This window comes from Aedes aegypti, unplaced genomic scaffold (assembly GCF_002204515.2).
Source record: "Aedes aegypti strain LVP_AGWG unplaced genomic scaffold, AaegL5.0 Primary Assembly AGWG_AaegL5_hic_scaff_776_PBJ_arrow, whole genome shotgun sequence".
Taxonomy (NCBI): domain Eukaryota; kingdom Metazoa; phylum Arthropoda; class Insecta; order Diptera; family Culicidae; genus Aedes; species Aedes aegypti.
The window spans coordinates 10,409-29,383 of record NW_018736466.1 but is presented as its reverse complement, the minus strand read 5'-3'; the positions used below and the strand labels follow the sequence as shown (position 1 = coordinate 29,383).

Sequence of the window (18,975 nt, the reverse complement as noted above, 5' to 3'; positions counted from 1 at the left end):
TTTTTTAATTGAATGTCTTACAGGGCGTTAAACATGCATGAGATAAAGTCAAATTACTTCAGGGCGTTGATGAAGCTTGTAATTTCCAATTGATGTCCTACAGAACAAGATGCAAAGGAAAAGTAAAACTATTCCAGGACATTGATACAACTTAGAACTTTCAATTGCTTACAGGGCGTATCTATATGAAACAAGGTGAAGCTGCTCCAGGGCGTCGATACAGCATGGAATTTTGAATCGATACGAGGCATTAAGAGACACCTGATCTACGTTAGATACTGTCAAATTAGTCTAGGGCGTTTATAAATCTTGTCAATCTCTTTTGACCAGATTTACATGGGACAAGGTCAAATGTGAGGTTGCACATGATTTACACGGGACAAAGTCAAATCATTTCAAAGCGTTGATATAGCTTGGAATTTTCATTTGACGTCCTACAGGGCGTAAAAACACACATGCTCTACATCAGATTATGTCAAATTACTCCAGAACGTCAAAAAGCTTGAATTTTCAATTGATGTCCTACGGGCCAATTAGATTCAATGGATATATGAACATGAAACATGAAAACATAAAATTACTCCAGGGCTTCGATATAGCATGAAATTTTCAATTGATATCCTACAGGGCGTTATCATGCACCTGATTGACGAAGGATTAGGTCAAATTACTCTAGGACGTTGATAGAGCTTATAGTATCCTTTGGTTTCATCCCATTCCATTGGTGCCATACAGGACGTTTAGATGCACGTTATTCACATAGGATGAGGTCAAGATAATCCAGGGCGTTCAAATAGCTTGAAATTTTTACAGGGCCTACAGGGCGTTACAGCTGCATCTGAACTATATGAGACAAGTTAAAATTACTCCAGGGCGTCGATACAACTTTGAATTTTAAGTCGATTCAGGGCATTAAGGTGCACTTAATCTACGTAAGACATGTCCAAATTAGTCTAAGGTGTTTACACATCTTGACAATCTCTTTTGATGTCTCACAGGGCGGTAAGTTGTAGATGGAATCACTCCAGGGCCTTGATTAAGCTTGAAATATTCAATTGATGTCTTACAAGGCCTCTTAAGGACGCACTTGGTTTACATAGGATGAGGTCAAACTACTCCAGGGCGTTGGTAAAGTCTTGAATTTTCAGTTGGTGTTCTACAGGACGTCAAAATACACCTGATCTAAATAAGATAAGGTCAAATTACTTCTGGGCGTTGTTACAGATCGTTTATTTTCGATTGATTTTTTTACAGGGCGGTTGTATATGATATAAGGTAAAATTACTCCAGAGCGTTAGTACAGGTTGGAAATTTCGATTTATGTCTTATAGGGCGTTAGATTGCTGTTGATATTGCAAAGTTTTATCACACTACCTACATTTTTCATGACTTCGGGTGAAAATTACTACAAAAATCTGAAAAAAGCTTCTTAGTCGTCGACTAAGCGCGACTAAGCAGGACGACAGGGCTGCTTATAATTGGTGGGAATCAAGTTAAAAAATATATACGACAATTAAATTATTTTAATTTAAAGTCTTTAGAATTTGAAGAATCTCAACTATACGATTTCCATTACCCACTTGCCCCACGGTACCTTATACTATTTTTACTAATATTTCAATTCAACTGTGAATATCAGTAACATAAACGCATTCAGAAAAAAAGTTTCAGTATTAATTTTTGCCACTAAACGAATGAAATTGGTCTGAAAAGTATTTGAACACAACGGGACTTTCGCCATTACAGTGATACCTCCATAAGTCGATGTTCCATGACTCGATATCGACTCATGGAACCGTACTAAAATAAAATTTCATGGTTGCTATGATGGTCCCTAGAAGCAGCTTTCCAAAGGATTGCTGTTCCATGACTCGATATTTCCATGAGTCGATGGTCCCTTCAATATCGACTCATGGAGGTTTCACTGTATAACTTATATCCATGTTTAAAAATTGACTCTAAGTTCAGTAAAGTTTAAACAACAATACTAAAAACTGCATATCACAATACACACTGAAGTAGACAGCAGCTGTAAACACTATGAATTATTTACATTACAGTCTTTCACGTAACGTACAATTTTATTTTACTTTTGGAATTGGTTACTCACCATACTCACAAAGAGTAATTTGCTCACTCACCCGAGAGTAATGACGTCATACTCACTGCGAGTATTACTCTTTACGTGAGTAATACTCGCAGTGAGTTATGACGTCATACTCTTGCGTGAGTTAGAGTAAGGAATGAGTGACTCACAGCGTGAGTATTACTCGCAAACGAGTACGAGAGTGAGTATTTTTTTACTCGCGAGCACGAGTTTCCCAACACTGGGTGTCGGTTTCATACCTCAGTACTCGGTTTTTGGAAGTAGCTCTTTAAAATCTGGCAGAAGTAGTCGGGAACCCGCATTCTGTGCAGCACTGTGGCAATGGTCTCCCAGCCGGGCGCTGTTGAACGCGTTATTCACATCTATCGTGAACACGGCACAGGAACGAACCCCTCTACGCTTTTGTTTCAATGCTTTCTCGGCCCTCTCCAGCTCGGCCCTCTCCGAATTGCTTCCGCCGTCGACCTTCCTGTCCGGAATCCAAACTGCCTTTCTGATAGCCCGTTCTCGCTCTCTGTGCATTTCATCACCCTGTTGAGGTTAACCCGTTTCAAGAGTTTACCGAGTGTATCCAGTAATCATATAGGCCTATATGATCCTGGATCCCCGGGTGATTTTCCTGGCTTCAGCAACAGTACCAGTTTCTGAATGTTCCATATTTCTGGAAATTGGCCTTCGTCCAGGCATTTCTGCATAACCTTCCTTACCATATCTGGATACGCAAGGACTTCTGCTTTAAGTGCCACGTTGGGGATTCCGTCTGGACCTGGTACCTTGTTCAGCTTCAGCCCTTTCACAGCTGCTATAAGCTCCTCGTTGGAGATCTGATAAGCTTCGGCATTTCCTACTTCTTCATTGCCGTATGGTATGGCTGGCCTCATTCTAGGGTCATGCTATGGGAATAGCGGTACTGTGCAGCTACCCCATCAGTTGACAAGTGCTGAATATTGAAACTCAGCTTTCTGTTAGTTCTGGAACTCGTGACGCTGGATTACTGCGCCCGAATTTTAATCTAAACAATGTTAGGGTCTCCAAAGGTCCTGACATTCATGACATCTGCGAAATGTCGCGCATCAACCATTGTTGCGTAGTCTATTTGGGAGCAGGTGTCGCCAGGTGTGTTCGCGGATGTTCTTGCGAGCGAAGTAGATACTGCTGACTGCCATCCCTCTAGCAGCAGCGAAGGTTACAAGCCGCAAGCCATTATTAGTTGCAACGGAATGAAAGCTTTCCGTTCCAATAACAAATCGGTAGAAGTCTTCTTTCTCGATCTGCGCATTTGCGTCGCCGATGACTATTTTGACATCTTGTTTTGGGCACTCTCCATAGGCCTTATCTAGGCTCTCATAGAACTTATCCTTCATGTCATCGAACTTATCGTTTATTGGCGCATATATGCTGATCAGGCTGTAGTTGAAGAACTTGCTTCCCAATCAGTTTGAAGCCAACTCCATGTTTTGTTCTATCCACGCCGCTGTAGGAATTCACGTTCTCCGGTTCTCGGCCAGCGTATTTCCTGGTTAGCTTCTACGTTAACGACGACATTTCGCAGTTCACGAGCCAGGTGCCCAACACGCGCGGGTTCATGAAAAGTTCTCGCGTTCCGAAATCCGACGTTGTCCTTTATTCTTATTCTTTGCCGGGTTTGTTAGATTCGGTAGAATTGAATTTTAAAAACACACGCGACCTTTTTTTTTTAATGTTAGTTTTCATGATGTTGATGTTAATAATTGCGGATAACGGAAGTTGCGGTTTTCTGCACACACAAGCACAACTGTATCTTATAAATATAATTATATAAGACAGATTTGAAAAGCAAAATATGTGGAAATAAAAGTTTCATAATTTGAAATCGTTAAATTTTGAAAAAGTGGGTGCAAATCTTCAATGTTCTGAGATCTGCTTAAGTGTTATAAAAAAAAAATTGGGTACCTGTTTTAACATCTGATTAGGTTAATATCAATATTTTGTTATTTGATGATTATTAATATTTTTTAATTCCTTACGCAATGGTTCGTCCCCTCACCGTCTTAAAGCTTACAACAACGAAACAACCAACAAGGACTGTCAATGAGAAGTTGTCCGCAGCACACACCAAGAATACCGTCTTGGCAAAAGCAACAATCGATATCGATTTTTGACGAAACGATATGGCGAGTCTCCCCTCCTTGGTTTTCCTTCAACGTCCAGCCAGACATCCACCAGGCCAAATCTCGGAGGCCCATTCGTCTTGCTTTAAGGAAAATCGTATTTATTAAGATATATTTTCATTATGAGTCGGGACTTGTGTGGCTGGGAGTTGCTGCCGGGGTAACGAAGAGGCATTGAAGGTGCAGTTTCGCATCGGTGATGTGTACATAGTGTAAGGTGGGGCAAAAGTTTGAGTTTGAGTTTGAGATAAACTTTTTTCTCAAGATTTATAACAATTCGAAACAAATGTTATAAATGTCATGGTGATTCGATCTATTTGAGTAAAAGACTTTCACTGTAAAACTCATAGGAAACGTTTGATATTTGCAACAGTTGTGGCTATTTTTTTATGTGAAAATTGTAACTTCCAATCCAAGTTTTATCAAATAGAGCACAGTAATAGGAAAAGTCTGTTCAATTTTATGTTGGGCATAGCTAAGCCCAATGTTGAAATGCTTTGAGCTAATTCTTACATAAATTAATTGATTTTCGTGCAAACATTACTTAATGGATTTAATAAGGTTTTTCTGGCATAAAAATAGCACCATTTCACGCTTTAATCAACGAACTTTTGCCCCACACATGTTTCAAAATATGTCAACTGTTATTACTATAATTGGATAAAAAATATTATCTTAAATTTAGTTAGCAAAAATGAAGTCAGTAGGTTATAGTAACACTGTGCGGTATTTATTTCTTTTCATCCATTATAGTTCCTTTGCAAATATTGATTATTCCACTTAGGTCGAACTTTTGTTCCACCTTACCCTACACACCGTAGAAGGAAAAATTGGTACCATGCCAGTCGAGACGCTAAATGGAGATCAAATCGCAAGACCATTGCTTCACAGTTTCTGCACTCCTTGGGACCGAATAAAGGGTCGGTCCAGTCTAGCCGTGTGCAAGTGTTGAGATAAAAAGGGGCAGGTTTGTTTGTATTTACGGCTGATAATAATTTATTTGATTAAAGCGTATCGTATCGATGACCTTTTGGCCGCAACTAAATGACGGTACATTAGCGAAGAGATTGCCAGCCGAAGGGGGCGTGTTCCAATCAAATAAATCAAATCAGGCATTAAGGAGGATCTTGGACGCAATTTGTGGTCTTTACGGTGATAAAAATTGGTTGATTAGGTAAAAGGCAGCGTTTTGGTTGCAAGGTGATTTGGAAGCGGTTGATAAAAAAAAATCAATTAAAATAAGGCTGATTTGGCTTAGTGGCTCTTAATTGGTTGTAGGGGGTTATGAGCAGTTCGGACATTCAACCACTCATCAACTTTTACATGTAACAAATTTGATCCATTCCAAAAAATCTGAAGGCTTTTCTTCTGGTCTTGCTCTTCTAGGCATAGAAATAGCATTTGACAGTGTTTGGCATGAAGGCTTGATCGTAAAATTAAAAACTTACATTGTTAGAATAATTCAAAGCTATCTGTCAAATCGTACACTTCAGGTTAATTATCTGAACTCCAAAGTCTGAAATTCTTTCTGTAAGACTTCGTGTCTTCAAGGCAGCATTTCGGACCAATGTTATACAAAAAAAAAACGCAAAAGAAGAGGATTATGTGGCTCACTTATTGTTAAAAAAAAGTTAACACAAAGAGTCTCTCAATGGAAAATAGGTCATTTTGGGAAGATACGCGAGAAATGGTAGCGACATGATTACTCTCAATATATTTTTAATCTGTATTCCACTTAACTTTCCAATTATTAAGAGCAAACATTTTGTAATTTCATTAAAACAAAATAAGCTTATTTTTAATATTGAAATATTCAGTCATTTGGAAAAAGTTGAAGAAACCTGTAAGGATCTAACGATTTGCACAATAATAAAATTTTCAAGATCTTATTGTCTCAATTTTTATTTTTTTTTTGAATTGCTCAAATGTATGAGACAATTAGTAAAACAACACCTGTACAGTTACCTTTAAATTAAGTGCGATTCACAGAACAAATCAATAGCGGAATAAACTGTTCATGACTATCGCATCAACATTCCAGTCGCATACAGGTGCAGGACGAAAGGAATCAAATCACCACCCAGAATAAATATACCCGTTCCTAATGCCAGGGAAGCTCCCATTTGCCGACCAAGTAAGAGTCATTTGGGGCTGTTGCTATGTAGTAATTAATTTGATTACTCCAAATAGTAGCCTTCGAATGTAGGACGAATGGTAAACCAACGAACCGAAAGCCCCAACTAGCGCGCAAAGTCAACGGGACCAAATGAAATCAATTATATTATCGTAACATAATTATGTAGTAAAACCGAACGTAAAACCCATCGTTCGCTCCTGATGCTGCATCCCCTTTGTGAGTCTTTCTCGGCTATCGGATGATTCCTTGGTAAGGATATCACTGTAGAAGCGCTACGAGCGCCAATGGAAGAAGAAAATAACAGAGGACAGATTAATCTTTGGTCAAAGAAGGATCGCAACAATTTGGTTCACCGCAGGTTGCACAAAGTTCTTTCGAATACAACCCATCATTAAATGAGTAAAAAAATAAATCTTCGAAACTTCGTGACTCAAGGACATTTGAGCCTTATCTGCTTCTAAGATAAATTCTAAGGAATTGTTTTATTCGTATGCAGTGATTATTGGAGCGATATTATGACGTTTAAAATCAGAAAGTACGTATGGGTGATCTCTATCGATCCAATCAATAGATTGTTTTTAGTGAAGGTCTACGCCAAAGCTACGTATCAAGCATGGCTATAAAATACAGGCACTTTGTAGGTGGAAGGAATAAAAGTCTATTCCAGCTAGTCGTAAAGCATGAAAGTACAAGTTGGGTTAACACAAAGTAACAGTTAAATTATGCTGCGAGTGATGGGTTCGAATTCCACCATACCTAATTGTCAATTATCTAAGAAGGATATCATTTAAACTGTTTATAGTAAGGAAAAAGAATATGTTTCATAAGCCTGGCTTGAGGTGCATTGACACGGAAAGGGAGGGAGTAAAATGCTTCTATGTCATTTCTTTCTCATGGAACAACTTCAAGCAATCACATTAGGAGACAAAACATGTTTAAAAATTCGATCTCCAATGTCTTCCTTCTGTGAATTTCCCGCAGTTGGTTTAGGTGGTGATTCAAAGGTGGTCCAAAGATGAAGTAGGTTTATATAAAAAATACTATAGAGAAATTTTGAAAAAAAGTTCTAAGCACGTGAAAACTGTATTAGGGTCGGTGTTCTCTTAGTGGGACGTCCCCTATAGTCGCACTATTGGCTTTTTACGGCCGTTTCGCTGGTAATCGTAGCAAATAATTTTTAACATGAAGATCAGTAGCTATTTATCTAAGTACCATTGACACACAGCTCGATTTTGTTCAAAAAATGATCAAAATAAATAGTTTTGCTTAAAATTTTAGCTCCCTTTGCACCTATAGTTAACCTATTGTTCCTATAGTAGCACTACTAAGAGAAACTATTTTGTTATTAAACAAAATAGTTGATAAATTAGGAACTTTTTTACATCAATCGAACGCCTTTTGATCCACACTTCAAAGGAAAAATATAAAGTTTTGTAAAAATACGGTTTTTGATTTGTGTTTTGCCTATTCCGTGAAGGCTAGTGCTACTATAGGAACAGAAATAAGGAATAGTGCTACTATAGGCACATGTGTTTCTATAGTGGCACAAGCGATAATAAATAACAAAAACATAAGTTTTCTAATGTTTCAATATTTTTTCCACAAAGCCAAGATAAAAAGCTTTTCAGATGGTCTAAAATAAATTCCGCAGGCTTTATTTTTCGATTTTATACGAATATTTGTTCTTAGCTATGCCGGATATTGGTAATTGGTACATCGACCCAATGTATTATTATGTATAAGCACAAATTTATCATTATTATTATTATCATTTTTTTATTTTTATTTTTAGCCCTGGGTTAGTTCATCTCAGGACCAACGGCTTTACTTCCCTTCCGAAAGAACTCGTCATTATAACTTTTACGCCAAAGTGACTATGTCGGGGATGGGATTCGATCCCAGGTCCTCAGCGTGAAAGGCGAGCATTCTAACCACTACACCAGGTCCGTCCCCGTTTATTTAATTAGTTAAATCACATCTAAAACATCTAACACTGGGGCCTTCCTTAGCCGTGTGGTTAGAGTCCCGCGGCTACAAAGCAAAGCCCATGCCTGAAGGTTGGTCTGCGTTCGATTCCCGGTCGGTCCAGGATCGTTTCGTTATGAAAATTTCCTTGACTTCCCTGGGCAAAGAGTATCATCGTACCTGCCACACGATATACGAATGTGAAAATGCAACATTGGCAAAGAAAGCTCTCAGTTAATAACTGTGGAAGTGCTCATAAGAACACTAAGCTGAGAAGCAGGCTCTGTCCCAGTGAGGACGTTAATGCCAAGAAGAAGCAGAAGGAATCTAACACTGATTCAAAAACTTTCACACCACGATACTCGGTCGTGGCCGCATCCCTCCATCGTTACTCGCCAAATCGCTGTACTCTAGATCCCGCCAACCAAGCTTGCTGTGCTCCACGCCTTCTTCTACAACCGGATCCCGAAGCGAAAACCATCTTTACAGGGTTGCTGTCCGGCATTCTTGCAACATGCCCTGCCTATCACATACTTTCAGCTTTGGCCATCTTTTGGATACTGGATTTTTCGTAGCTCGTGGCTCACCCAATCAGTGAAAATGTGATGCCGTTGGGATCTGTTATTCACGAGATTTTTGGATGATTTGCCGTATAGTGAATATCTGGATCAGCCATCAACGGAGCCGGCTTGATAACTTCTCACAAACTTGTTTACTACAGGTGACAGACGAAGGAAGATGATCTGTGATAATACTTTGCTGGATGCATTTAGAATGGTGATCGCTCGAAAGTTCTCACAATCTAACTTGTCGCCCTTCTTGTAGATGGGCATATTTCCCCTTCCTTCCACTCCGGTAGCTGTTCAGTTTCTCAGATTGTGCTTATCAGGCAGTGCAAAGAAATTGACCAGCTTCTCCATGTCCATCTCATGAATTCAGCTTCGATACCATCCTTACCAGCAGCTTTATTGTTTTTGAGCTGGTGAATGGCATCCTTAACCACCCTCAAAGTGGAAACTAGTTGGTTTCCCATCGTCAGCAGTACCAACGAAGGCATTTCCACCATTGTTCACGACCTCATTGCTTGAGTTCTTAGTTCCATTTAGGTATTAATTGAATGTACTGCTTTCAAATTTTGATTTCCTCACGTTCGTCCGTCAAGTCGCTCCCATCCTTATCCCTGCCATTAATGCATTGAGCTTTTGATAGAACTTCCGTGTTTGTGAGACCGACACAGCCGTTCCAACTCCTCGCACTCTGTGTCCTCCATGCATCTCTTCTTGAAGAGGCGGATCTGCTGTTCCCGTTTCCCGCCTGTAACATTCCATGTCTCCCCGGGTCCCTTGCTGCAGCATTACCGCCCGCGCTGGCATTCTTATCGTCCAGAATCTGCCTACATTTCTCGTCGAACCAATCGTTCCGTCGACTTCGTCCCGTGTATTCATCGTTGCACTCAGCTGCATCGTTTGATGGATAATTCCACTCTATTCCAGCAGCCTTCGAGAGGGGCTTCATCCAGCTCACCCTCTTTTCGGTAATGCAGCCTCGAGGCGTTTGCGCGTATGCAGCTGCGGACATCCGGTGCTTAAGCCGCTCTAGGTCATACCGGGGTGGCTGTCGGTAGCGTGCATTGTTAACGACGGAAAGTTTTGGGCGCCAGTTTAACCATCACCAGATAGTGGTCAGAGTCGATGTTTAGCGCCACGATAGGTCATGACGTCGCTAATGTCGGAGAAGTGCCGTCCATCCAATCAGAACGTGGTCGATTTGTGATTCTGTCTGCTGTGGTGATCTCCAGGTGAATCAGTATGGAAGGCTGTGCTGGAAGCGCGAGTATGCGTGTGTGAGTATGCGTGTGCACCCGATGAAGTTGAGGGCTTTACAATTCCAATCGCTAGTCCCTTTACGTCGCTGTTGTCTTCGCCGATTGTCCCGGTTCGTATTCTCTCGTTTATTATTCGTTTGCTTTTTTTTAAGGCTGGCTTGCAGGGCCTGACATCAACACCCTAGATTTTCGGAGTACTATTTCCTCTAAATTTTCGGAGGACCATAGTGCACAGTTTAGCTTAGAGCCCTTCTCTTTCACTCGATGATAACCGCTCCTGACCATGGGGAACAGACGCTGTTGTAAGCCGCTCCTAACACGGAGTACAGATACTCCAGATTTGCAGAAACAAACCGCCTCTTTCCTCTCTGCATACGACCAAAGTTCTCACCGGGGTTGGTACCCCGATCTTCCCTAAGATTCAAGTACTCCAGCCAGTACCTCGAAGAGGATAGGAGTTGCTGGGCAGGAAGCTAAGAACCTCACAAAGTGGTATATGTTATATCTTCAGTTAAACGAAATACGGCAATTTTACGCGAAATACCCAGCATTTATCAACCATAAACTTGTCATCTAATAGTGAGAACTCATTCTTCATGGTGCTGAAAAAACAAATCACTTTGAAGCTATTCAGTTTGAGATTTTTGCAGATATTTTCCGGACCAGAATATCATATAGAGCTAAATAATAGCACAATAATAGGGCAACAACTGTTTACATCGTTCTAAAACGCTAACAGTTGGCGCCAGTGGCAAAAAGTACAGACAACAACCTTTCGAACATTGCAGCTTCTCTCATTGGCCGCCAAGCGGGTGACACTGATGTTTCATTCCACTCACTGATCGCCCTACACACCAAATTTTATTGCTGTAAACCAGCAAATTTTTGCTGATTTTTTTGTGCTGTAAATTCAGCAATCGATCCAGCAAAATAAAATTTGCTGATCTGATCAGCAATGCAAATTCTCATCCAAATGACAGCTAGTTTACTGACCATTCAGCAATGTAAATTTCAATTTGCTGATTAATCAGCATTTGTTATTTTTAATTCTCGTGGGATCCTTGCTGTTTTCCTGCAATTTCGGGGTCGCCAGCTCCCGGTTAATGAATATTTTCAGGTGATATTTGTTAACGATACCATAAAAACAATAGAAAGTCCGAATGCCTTGTATGTAAAATCATTTATATTTTACAAAAAAATGAACACCATATTCTGCCACTTTGGTGGAGAGGCAAAGCACCGTCTACCTTAACGGCATTGTCACCACCTAGTAATGAACATTTTAATGTTTATCAAACAATCAATATAACACTGAATATTTAGTACTTACCAAATACGATGCTTCGAAAACTGTACATAAATATGGGGGTAAACATTTTTTAAGCTCCATGAAGATATGGTAAGTGAAACGAGTGGGAGAAAATTTTTCTTGTTTTGAATTTATCGGTTGACAGATAAAACTGTTTGCTGACTCTCGGCTATAAAAAATGCTGATACGAGTTCAGTAATTATGTTTACTGGTTTACAGCAAAATTTCAAATGGATTGTTGATTATCAATCAAGTGCCATATGAATTACTGAAAACCAGTAAAAATAATGGTGATGACAAGTATCCAGCAAGTTAGATTGCTGAATTCCAGTAAAAAAAATCAGAAATGCTGTACATCAGTAAAATAGTGTATTGCTGGATGGGTTTCAGCAAACGAAATTGCTGGAAGATTGATCAAAAATTTGGTGTGTACACACCAAATTTTTGATCAGACTTCCAGCCAATTTCATTTGCTGGAAACCAATTCAGCAATACACCATTTTGCTGATGTACAGCACTTCTTAAATTATTTACTGGAATTCAGCAATTTAACTTGCTGGGTACTTGTCAACATCATCAGGTTTACTGGTTTTCAGTAATTCATATGACAAATGATTGATAGCCAGCAATCGATTAGAAAATTTGCTGTAAACCAGCAAATATATTTACTGAACTTCAGCAACAGTTCTACTTGTCAATCGAGACAAATAAAAAAAAATAAAAATTTTCTTCCATTGGTTTCATTTGCAAAAACAACATGAAAGTTTCTGATAAATTATATCTATTAATCGCATGTTTCTTTTGTTTATCTCGCGGAACACCTGAGTAAGTACTATACTTAAGGAAATACTAATTATTGTTCAATAACTCAAGTGTTATTTCTAGGATGGTAACAATACCGGAACGACAAACGGGGATTTGCCCTTGCCTCCCGCAGAATTTTTTTGATTATTTATACTTGTAAAATAAATGTTTATAGCATGTCACAAATAGAATTTTTTACAGTTTATTGACAAACTTTACCTAATGTTCCACCAACCAGACCCTGGCGGCCCGAAATTGCTGGGAAAACAGCAATAAATCTCACAAGAGTAACGAATAATCAAGTGCTGATTATTCAGCAAGTTAAAATGTACTTTGCTGGATGATCAGTAAAACAGCTGTCATTTTATGCGAATTCGCATTGCTGAAAGATCCAGCAAATTTCATTTTGCTGGAACGATTGCTGAATTTACAGCACAAAAAAAAATCAGCAAAAATTTGCTGGTTTACAGCAATAAAATTTTGGTGTGTACGCTCGTTTCTCAAATTTCCCAAACTTTCAACACAAGCATATGGAAGAATGGTAGTCGAGAAGCGTTCAAACGTGTATAGAGATAATCGTTTTTTTTTTCTTTGAAGTAGCGAATTGCCATTTTTTTTTTTCAAAAGTAAGGTGAAATTGCCGATCTAAGTTGAACAGAGTTCAGAGCTGAAGAAATTGTCGTTTAATGTGAACATATCAATATGTTTCTTTTATGAAGAGATTGTTGAGATGAACGAAATTGTTTTTGTGTGTTGACGAAATTGTCAATAGTAATATTCAGCAGAATACATTCCAAAGATTTCAATGTTTTGTTGTAGCCGTGAAATGGACAAAATTGCGTTTTTGAAGATATAATTGTGGTGTTTTCTGGATAACACTTTCGATGTTCATTGTATGGATTGTTCTAACGTGAATATCCAAGCTTGGAAGAGCTTCCAGAAGACTGTACCCTTTAGTGTTGGTTGGTCTGATATCCCTTTTACGGCCCAGGTATTCAAATCTCCCAGCGTGCAATTGGTTAGCTTCGACGGTAAGCACATAAAACATATACAAATACTGCTGGTGGGACAGTGACCCTTCCGCTTTTAGTCTCAGACTAGTTCAAATCATGACCAACGGTTGTACGTAAAGGCCCCAAGCACAATGTGATCGGCAGCGCGGTACAACGGCAAAACGGCAACCCCATCTTGAGCTACACTCTACTTGTCAAGGTCAATGTTGAAAAGTATTTAGTCAACATGGATTAATAAGTAAAGTATAGATCAAGATGGGGTTGCCGTTTTGCCGTTGTTACCGCGTTGCCGTTCACATTGCCACTATGGTCCAGGAATCAGTTTTTACGCGGATAAGATGCATTCTGAGCTTTTAGAATGAAACATTAGACAAAAACGGTCTTCTACAAAGTTGTTTGTATTAGTTGAGGCCTTTGTTTGCGTTTTATTGAAAATTAGGGTGGATCCACATTTTTCATAGAAATGATTAAACTAACTTTCTTATTTGTAGAAATTATATTATACATGCTTGAGCAAAGTTGTAGACCATTTCAATTTCAAGCAACTTTGCCAAAAAAAGTTTTTTTTGTATCTCTTAAATTGACCGATTTAGAGCTTTTTTTTCCTACGGTGACATAGGGTGGTCCGAACAAAAACTGGTTTCTGGCTCTAAAGTTTTCAATACAAGTTTCTCATCAAAGTAGTCTATGAAACACTTTTAGAGCTTTAAAAAATGCGTAATTTGGTGAGTGAAGAAAACTCGCTATCTCCTTCCGTTTAGGAGTTATTATTGTTTTTCTTCCAAAAACATGCCTACTTTGATTGTGAATTTCTCTGATTGGGGCAAACATAAAAAATATCTTTTGACGGCGTTCAAAAGACAAAATTAAATTGTATATTATATCAAAAAATTACAGATGTTTTGTTAAGGTCTAAAAGTCGTTCATAGACAACTTTGACGAGAAAATAATATTAAAAAAAAACTAGAGTTAAAAAACTTATTTTGTTGGACCACCCTGCGGATGATTAGGAAAAAATGCTCTAGATTGGTCAAATTTTGAGCTACAGAAAAACTTTTTTTTGGCAAATATGATGCAAAATTTCAAGTTCTACCGCTTGCCTAAAGCATATACCAGTGTTTTTGCAAATAAAAAAGTTGATCATATGATATGTGTGATATTGTGGACCACCCTAGTTTCAAATGACACAGTATGAAAGCTTACATTTTTAGAAACAATTTTGTAGAAGTTCATTTTGTCTAAAATTCATTTTCATGCTCAAAATGTAAAATAATAAAGAAATCTTCAAAATAGTTTCAGAGCCCTATCTTTCTTATTTCAGATTTCTCGTCAAAACGGTCTATGAACGACTTTAAAGAACTTAACAAAACGCAAATTTTCATGCAAAAATATTGATGATATCTATTTTAGTTCAAAAGTTATTAAAGTTTTTCTTCTTAAAAACCTTTGTTTTTCAAGGCATTTTATTAGAGTTACAAAAATAACACATCTGTAAATTTTTGATATAATATACAATTTTATTTTTTCTTTGAATGCCGTCAAAAGATATTTTTTATGTTTGCCCCAATCAGAGATATTCACAATCAAAGTAGGCATATTTTTGAGAACTCCTAAACGAAAGGAGATAGCGAGTTTCTTCACTCACCAAATTACGCACTTTTTAAAGCTCTAAAAGTGTTTCATAGACTACTTTGATGAGAAATTTGAATTGAAAACTCTAGAGCCAGAAAACCAGTTTTGTTTGGACCACCCTATGTCACTGCAGGAAAAAAAAGCTCTAAATCGATCAATTCAAGAGATACAAAAAAAACTTTTTTTGGCAAAGTTGCTTGAAATTGAATGGTCTATAACTTTGCTGAAGCATGTATAATATAATTTCTACAAATAAGAAAGTTAGTTACACAATTTCTATGAAAATGTGGTCCACCCTAATTTTCAATAACACCAAATAAAGGGCTTAACTAATACAAACAACTTTGTAGAGGACCGTTTTGTCTAATGTTTCATTCTAAAGCTCAAAACGCATCTTTCCGCGTAAAACTGATTCCTGGACCACTGTGCATTGTGCTTGGGGCCTAACTTTTGAAGAAAGTCGCATTGCTTTACGCAATAAATTTATTTCTATGCATCCTGTAGGTTTACCAAATACCCTCCTAGTTGGAAATAATTTAAGGTAATCCTTCAAGATGCAATTGACAACGTCAATCTCTTCAACATAATATGTTCAATCCTAATTCTACACGCTTATCTGTCCCATAAAGAAACAAACATTGGGAACCAACTTAAATAATTTCAATCGTGAATTTCACACAAAAATCAAACTTTTCAAATCGAGGATGGTATCAGGTATCAGAAGGCTTGCTCCAGAGGCACGTTCCCCGCCATTTGGGAGATTTGTGCCATCAGCCACCCCTTTGTCACATTTTTCTATGAGTCCTAAGAAAATTATGTAAAACTTATCACGTTTGATTTGATCCCCTCCCCGCTCCTGGAGCGTGACATAATTTGTGCATAACCCCTTGTAGATGTGCGTCCACGGTCGAAACCATGGGTTGACAAATGGGTTAATAAATAATTTGTCCACAACGAAGCAAAGAAAAATGTTATCCCGGGACTAGAAATTGAAAGTTACTATATTTTAGGGGCTCAAACGCAGAAGGTGTAAATGACATTTTTGTCGGTTTGTAACGTTTTACGTTTTTTCGTTAAAAGATCAATAAAAAAGTTTGTAAACTTTTGACGTTTTATCTTTTTAAGCAAAATCATCTGAATTTGAATTTGATTGAGCTCTGTGTTACGTATATTGTCGATAAGGTTTGTGTCTAGACTAAGTGTACTAAATTGACGTCACCCAGTATGGGATATGTGTAGTGATGTGCAAACCTTTGTAGTGTTCATTTTCGTTTTAGCCATGTTCGTTTACCGAAGGCACGAACTCTCGCCATATCAAATTAGTTTGGGCGCAATTTTTTTGAAAGAATAGGCTCTTTATGTGAGCAGGTTTCTTGTCTGCTCCAAAGAAGTAGACTCGTTCATTTCGCTTCTTAAACGGCTGGAGTTCAAAAGTTCGTAGTTCAATTTTAAAGTTAATTTATTTAAAGTGTGTTAGATTCGTTGTAACTAAAAGGTATTGAGAGTGATTGAAGTGATTTTTCGTTTGTACTTTGTTCTAATTTTGATCTATTCGTTTGTTCTATAAGGTAGTGAAACGTTTCGGAGTCGGTGTGTCCGATAAACGCGAACTGTTCTGTTAAATTTATAATTGTGACTTAAAAAGCGCCCTGCGCTTTTTGGGTACAGGCTGGAGTTTTTCGAGTGTCGACAGAAGTCGAATACGGTCCCTGTGGCGTTTCGGGCCACCATTTCCGTCCGAGGACATTTTGTTTCGAGTCCGTGCAACCGCCAAGGCCCGCCCTTCGGGGTAGTCAAACGGAGCGTGGTGTTTCGCCTTTCAAAAAGGAGCGAAAATTCCCCGACGATCGCCAATTAATCGTCGTAGACGGTCCACCAACGTTACAACCCCGGACCAAGCTAAACGAGAGTGCGGATCGTGAACTGCGTCGCCAATTGCGCATCACGTTCCGGATCAGAACCTTAGGGGAGGAGTTCATTTCATCACGTACGGTCAGAGCGCCATACGCGAGGCCGTACGGAGGTACGTTGGCTCTAAACCGAAGGAAGAAGATCAACCCCGGGTCGCACGACACTCCGTCGTAGCCAAAGCTCTCTGGAGAAAATCGGAGGTCATCCGTCCAGCCGCCACCCGCTTCGCAACTTTAGTTCGGCCATATTTGCACGGGCTCATCGCGCTGCACGCCATTCCTGCAGCGACGGCGAAACGAATCCCTTCGCCGCCATCGTTACGGAGGTTCTCGCCGCCATCGCCGAGGTTCCTGGCAGTTTCGAGTCGTCGCCAAGTTCAGCAGTGGCGCCCAACGTCAAAAGTTTACGAAACTTTATTCAATTGAATTAATTTTGAATAGTTTCAGTTGATTTTGAGTGCTTTTATTTGAATTAAGTGAAATTGAATTGAATTTTGAAATTGTTTTAACTTTAATTTTCTAGTGTTTAAGGTTTGAATTCATTAAAGTTAATTTGAATTGAATTTTTGATTTTTAATTTTTAGTTTTACTTTTTTTAATACATTGAATTTTGAATTTGATAGGTTAAGTAATTATAGTATTTTTTCTTTTTATTTTTTAATTGAATTGAATTTTTAGAAGTTGCCTCCGTGCTTGAATTTGTTTATTCTAGGATAAAAGAATAGTTAATTGTTTATTTTTTAGACTAAGTTTTGAATTAAATTATTTTTTGAAATTGAATTGATAATATTTTGTCACGTCTTTGAGTTCTGAAGAATTCGAGATGAGTGGGCAGTATGTTCTGCCGGTGGCAGACCATTTGTTGGAAGAAGAGGTTGATTTTGATCTAAAGTTGCGTGGACAAGTGGTTGACCGCAGGGAGACCTTAGAAGATAAAAGAAGATTTCTGCGTAGATTATTTTTCGAAGAGAAGAAATCTAAATCAGTTTTGATCGGGAAACACAACTTTAGCGATGAGATTTTGCGGATCGACAAAAGCGTAAAAGTGATCGTGTCGAATTTGAGCAAGAAGTTTGATCTCGCGTTGGTTTCGCGTCTGCGACATTATTTTATTCGGACACAAACCGCGATCGTTGACAACGAATCAGAAAAGCATAAGCAGGCAACTATTTGTGGGGAGATTGAAGAATTTTTGAAAAGCCTAAATCAGAAAGTTTATATGGAAGCTAATTAAGGAGAAACAGAAACGGATAAAGAAAGTTAGAACTACTGATGGGGGAGATGGAAGAGATAGAACAGATGATAGTGAGGTGGACAGAACGAGAAAGGAAGAATACGAGAAGCAGAAAGAGATTTAGGGGAAGTGAGCAAATGGAAAAAGATAAGAAAAAGCAAGAAAGAAAGGTATCACATCAGGATGAAGTTGAAAAGCAGAAGGAATTAGAAGAAGAATGGAAGGAGTATCAGATATGGAAGCAAGCCAAACTTTATGATGAGGCTAGAAATAAATATTTAGAAAAGAGGGAGAACTTGGAGAAGGGGCCGCCGAAGTGCTATAAGAGTCCGAATTCTCGCAAGTATTCGAGGGATGAAGAAAGTCAGAGTGAATCAGATAATCGAGGGCCGCCGAAGAGCTATAAGAGCCTAAAATCGTCCAGGGAACGTAGCAAAGACAGGAAGAACAAATCCAAGAGCGACAGATGGCCGCCGGAGAGCTTTAAGAGCCGGAAGTCCCATGGAGATGTCAGAGATGAGAAAGAATACGTGAGGAGAAGCGGTAAACGGCCGCCGGAGAGCGATAAGAGCCGATCATCGCGAAGAAGTAAAAGTTTCGATAGAAAAAATAGAAGAAACGGATATAGTTCGGAAAGCAGTATAGATAGGTCTAAGGACAGGAAATCGAAAGGTAGATCAAGACAAAGAAGTAGCAGTAGTTCAGGGAGTGAATACGATTCTGGGGAAAAATATGAAAATGAAAGAAAACGTTCCGATAGGAGGCAAAGAAGATATTCGTCTTCGAGTCCTGATTATGGCAGAAGACATTATGGAAAATCGCGTGTTGAGAGCTGGGATTTGAATTTTTCCGGAGATAGTAAAAGCATTCAAGTAGAGGATTTCTTGAA

At 38.7% G+C, this 18,975-nt stretch overlaps 1 protein-coding gene across 1 annotated transcript; it reads left to right on the top strand.

The window, feature by feature from the left end:
• Positions 1–18,223: 18,223 nt before the first annotated feature.
• LOC110681380 (zinc finger CCCH domain-containing protein 13-like) lies at positions 18,224–18,674 on the top strand (the record flags this gene model as incomplete). Its single annotated transcript, XM_021857122.1, has 1 exon — positions 18,224–18,674. A coding segment is annotated over exon 1 (451 nt), but the record flags the coding sequence as incomplete, so codon positions are not given.
• Positions 18,675–18,975: the final 301 nt, after the last annotated feature.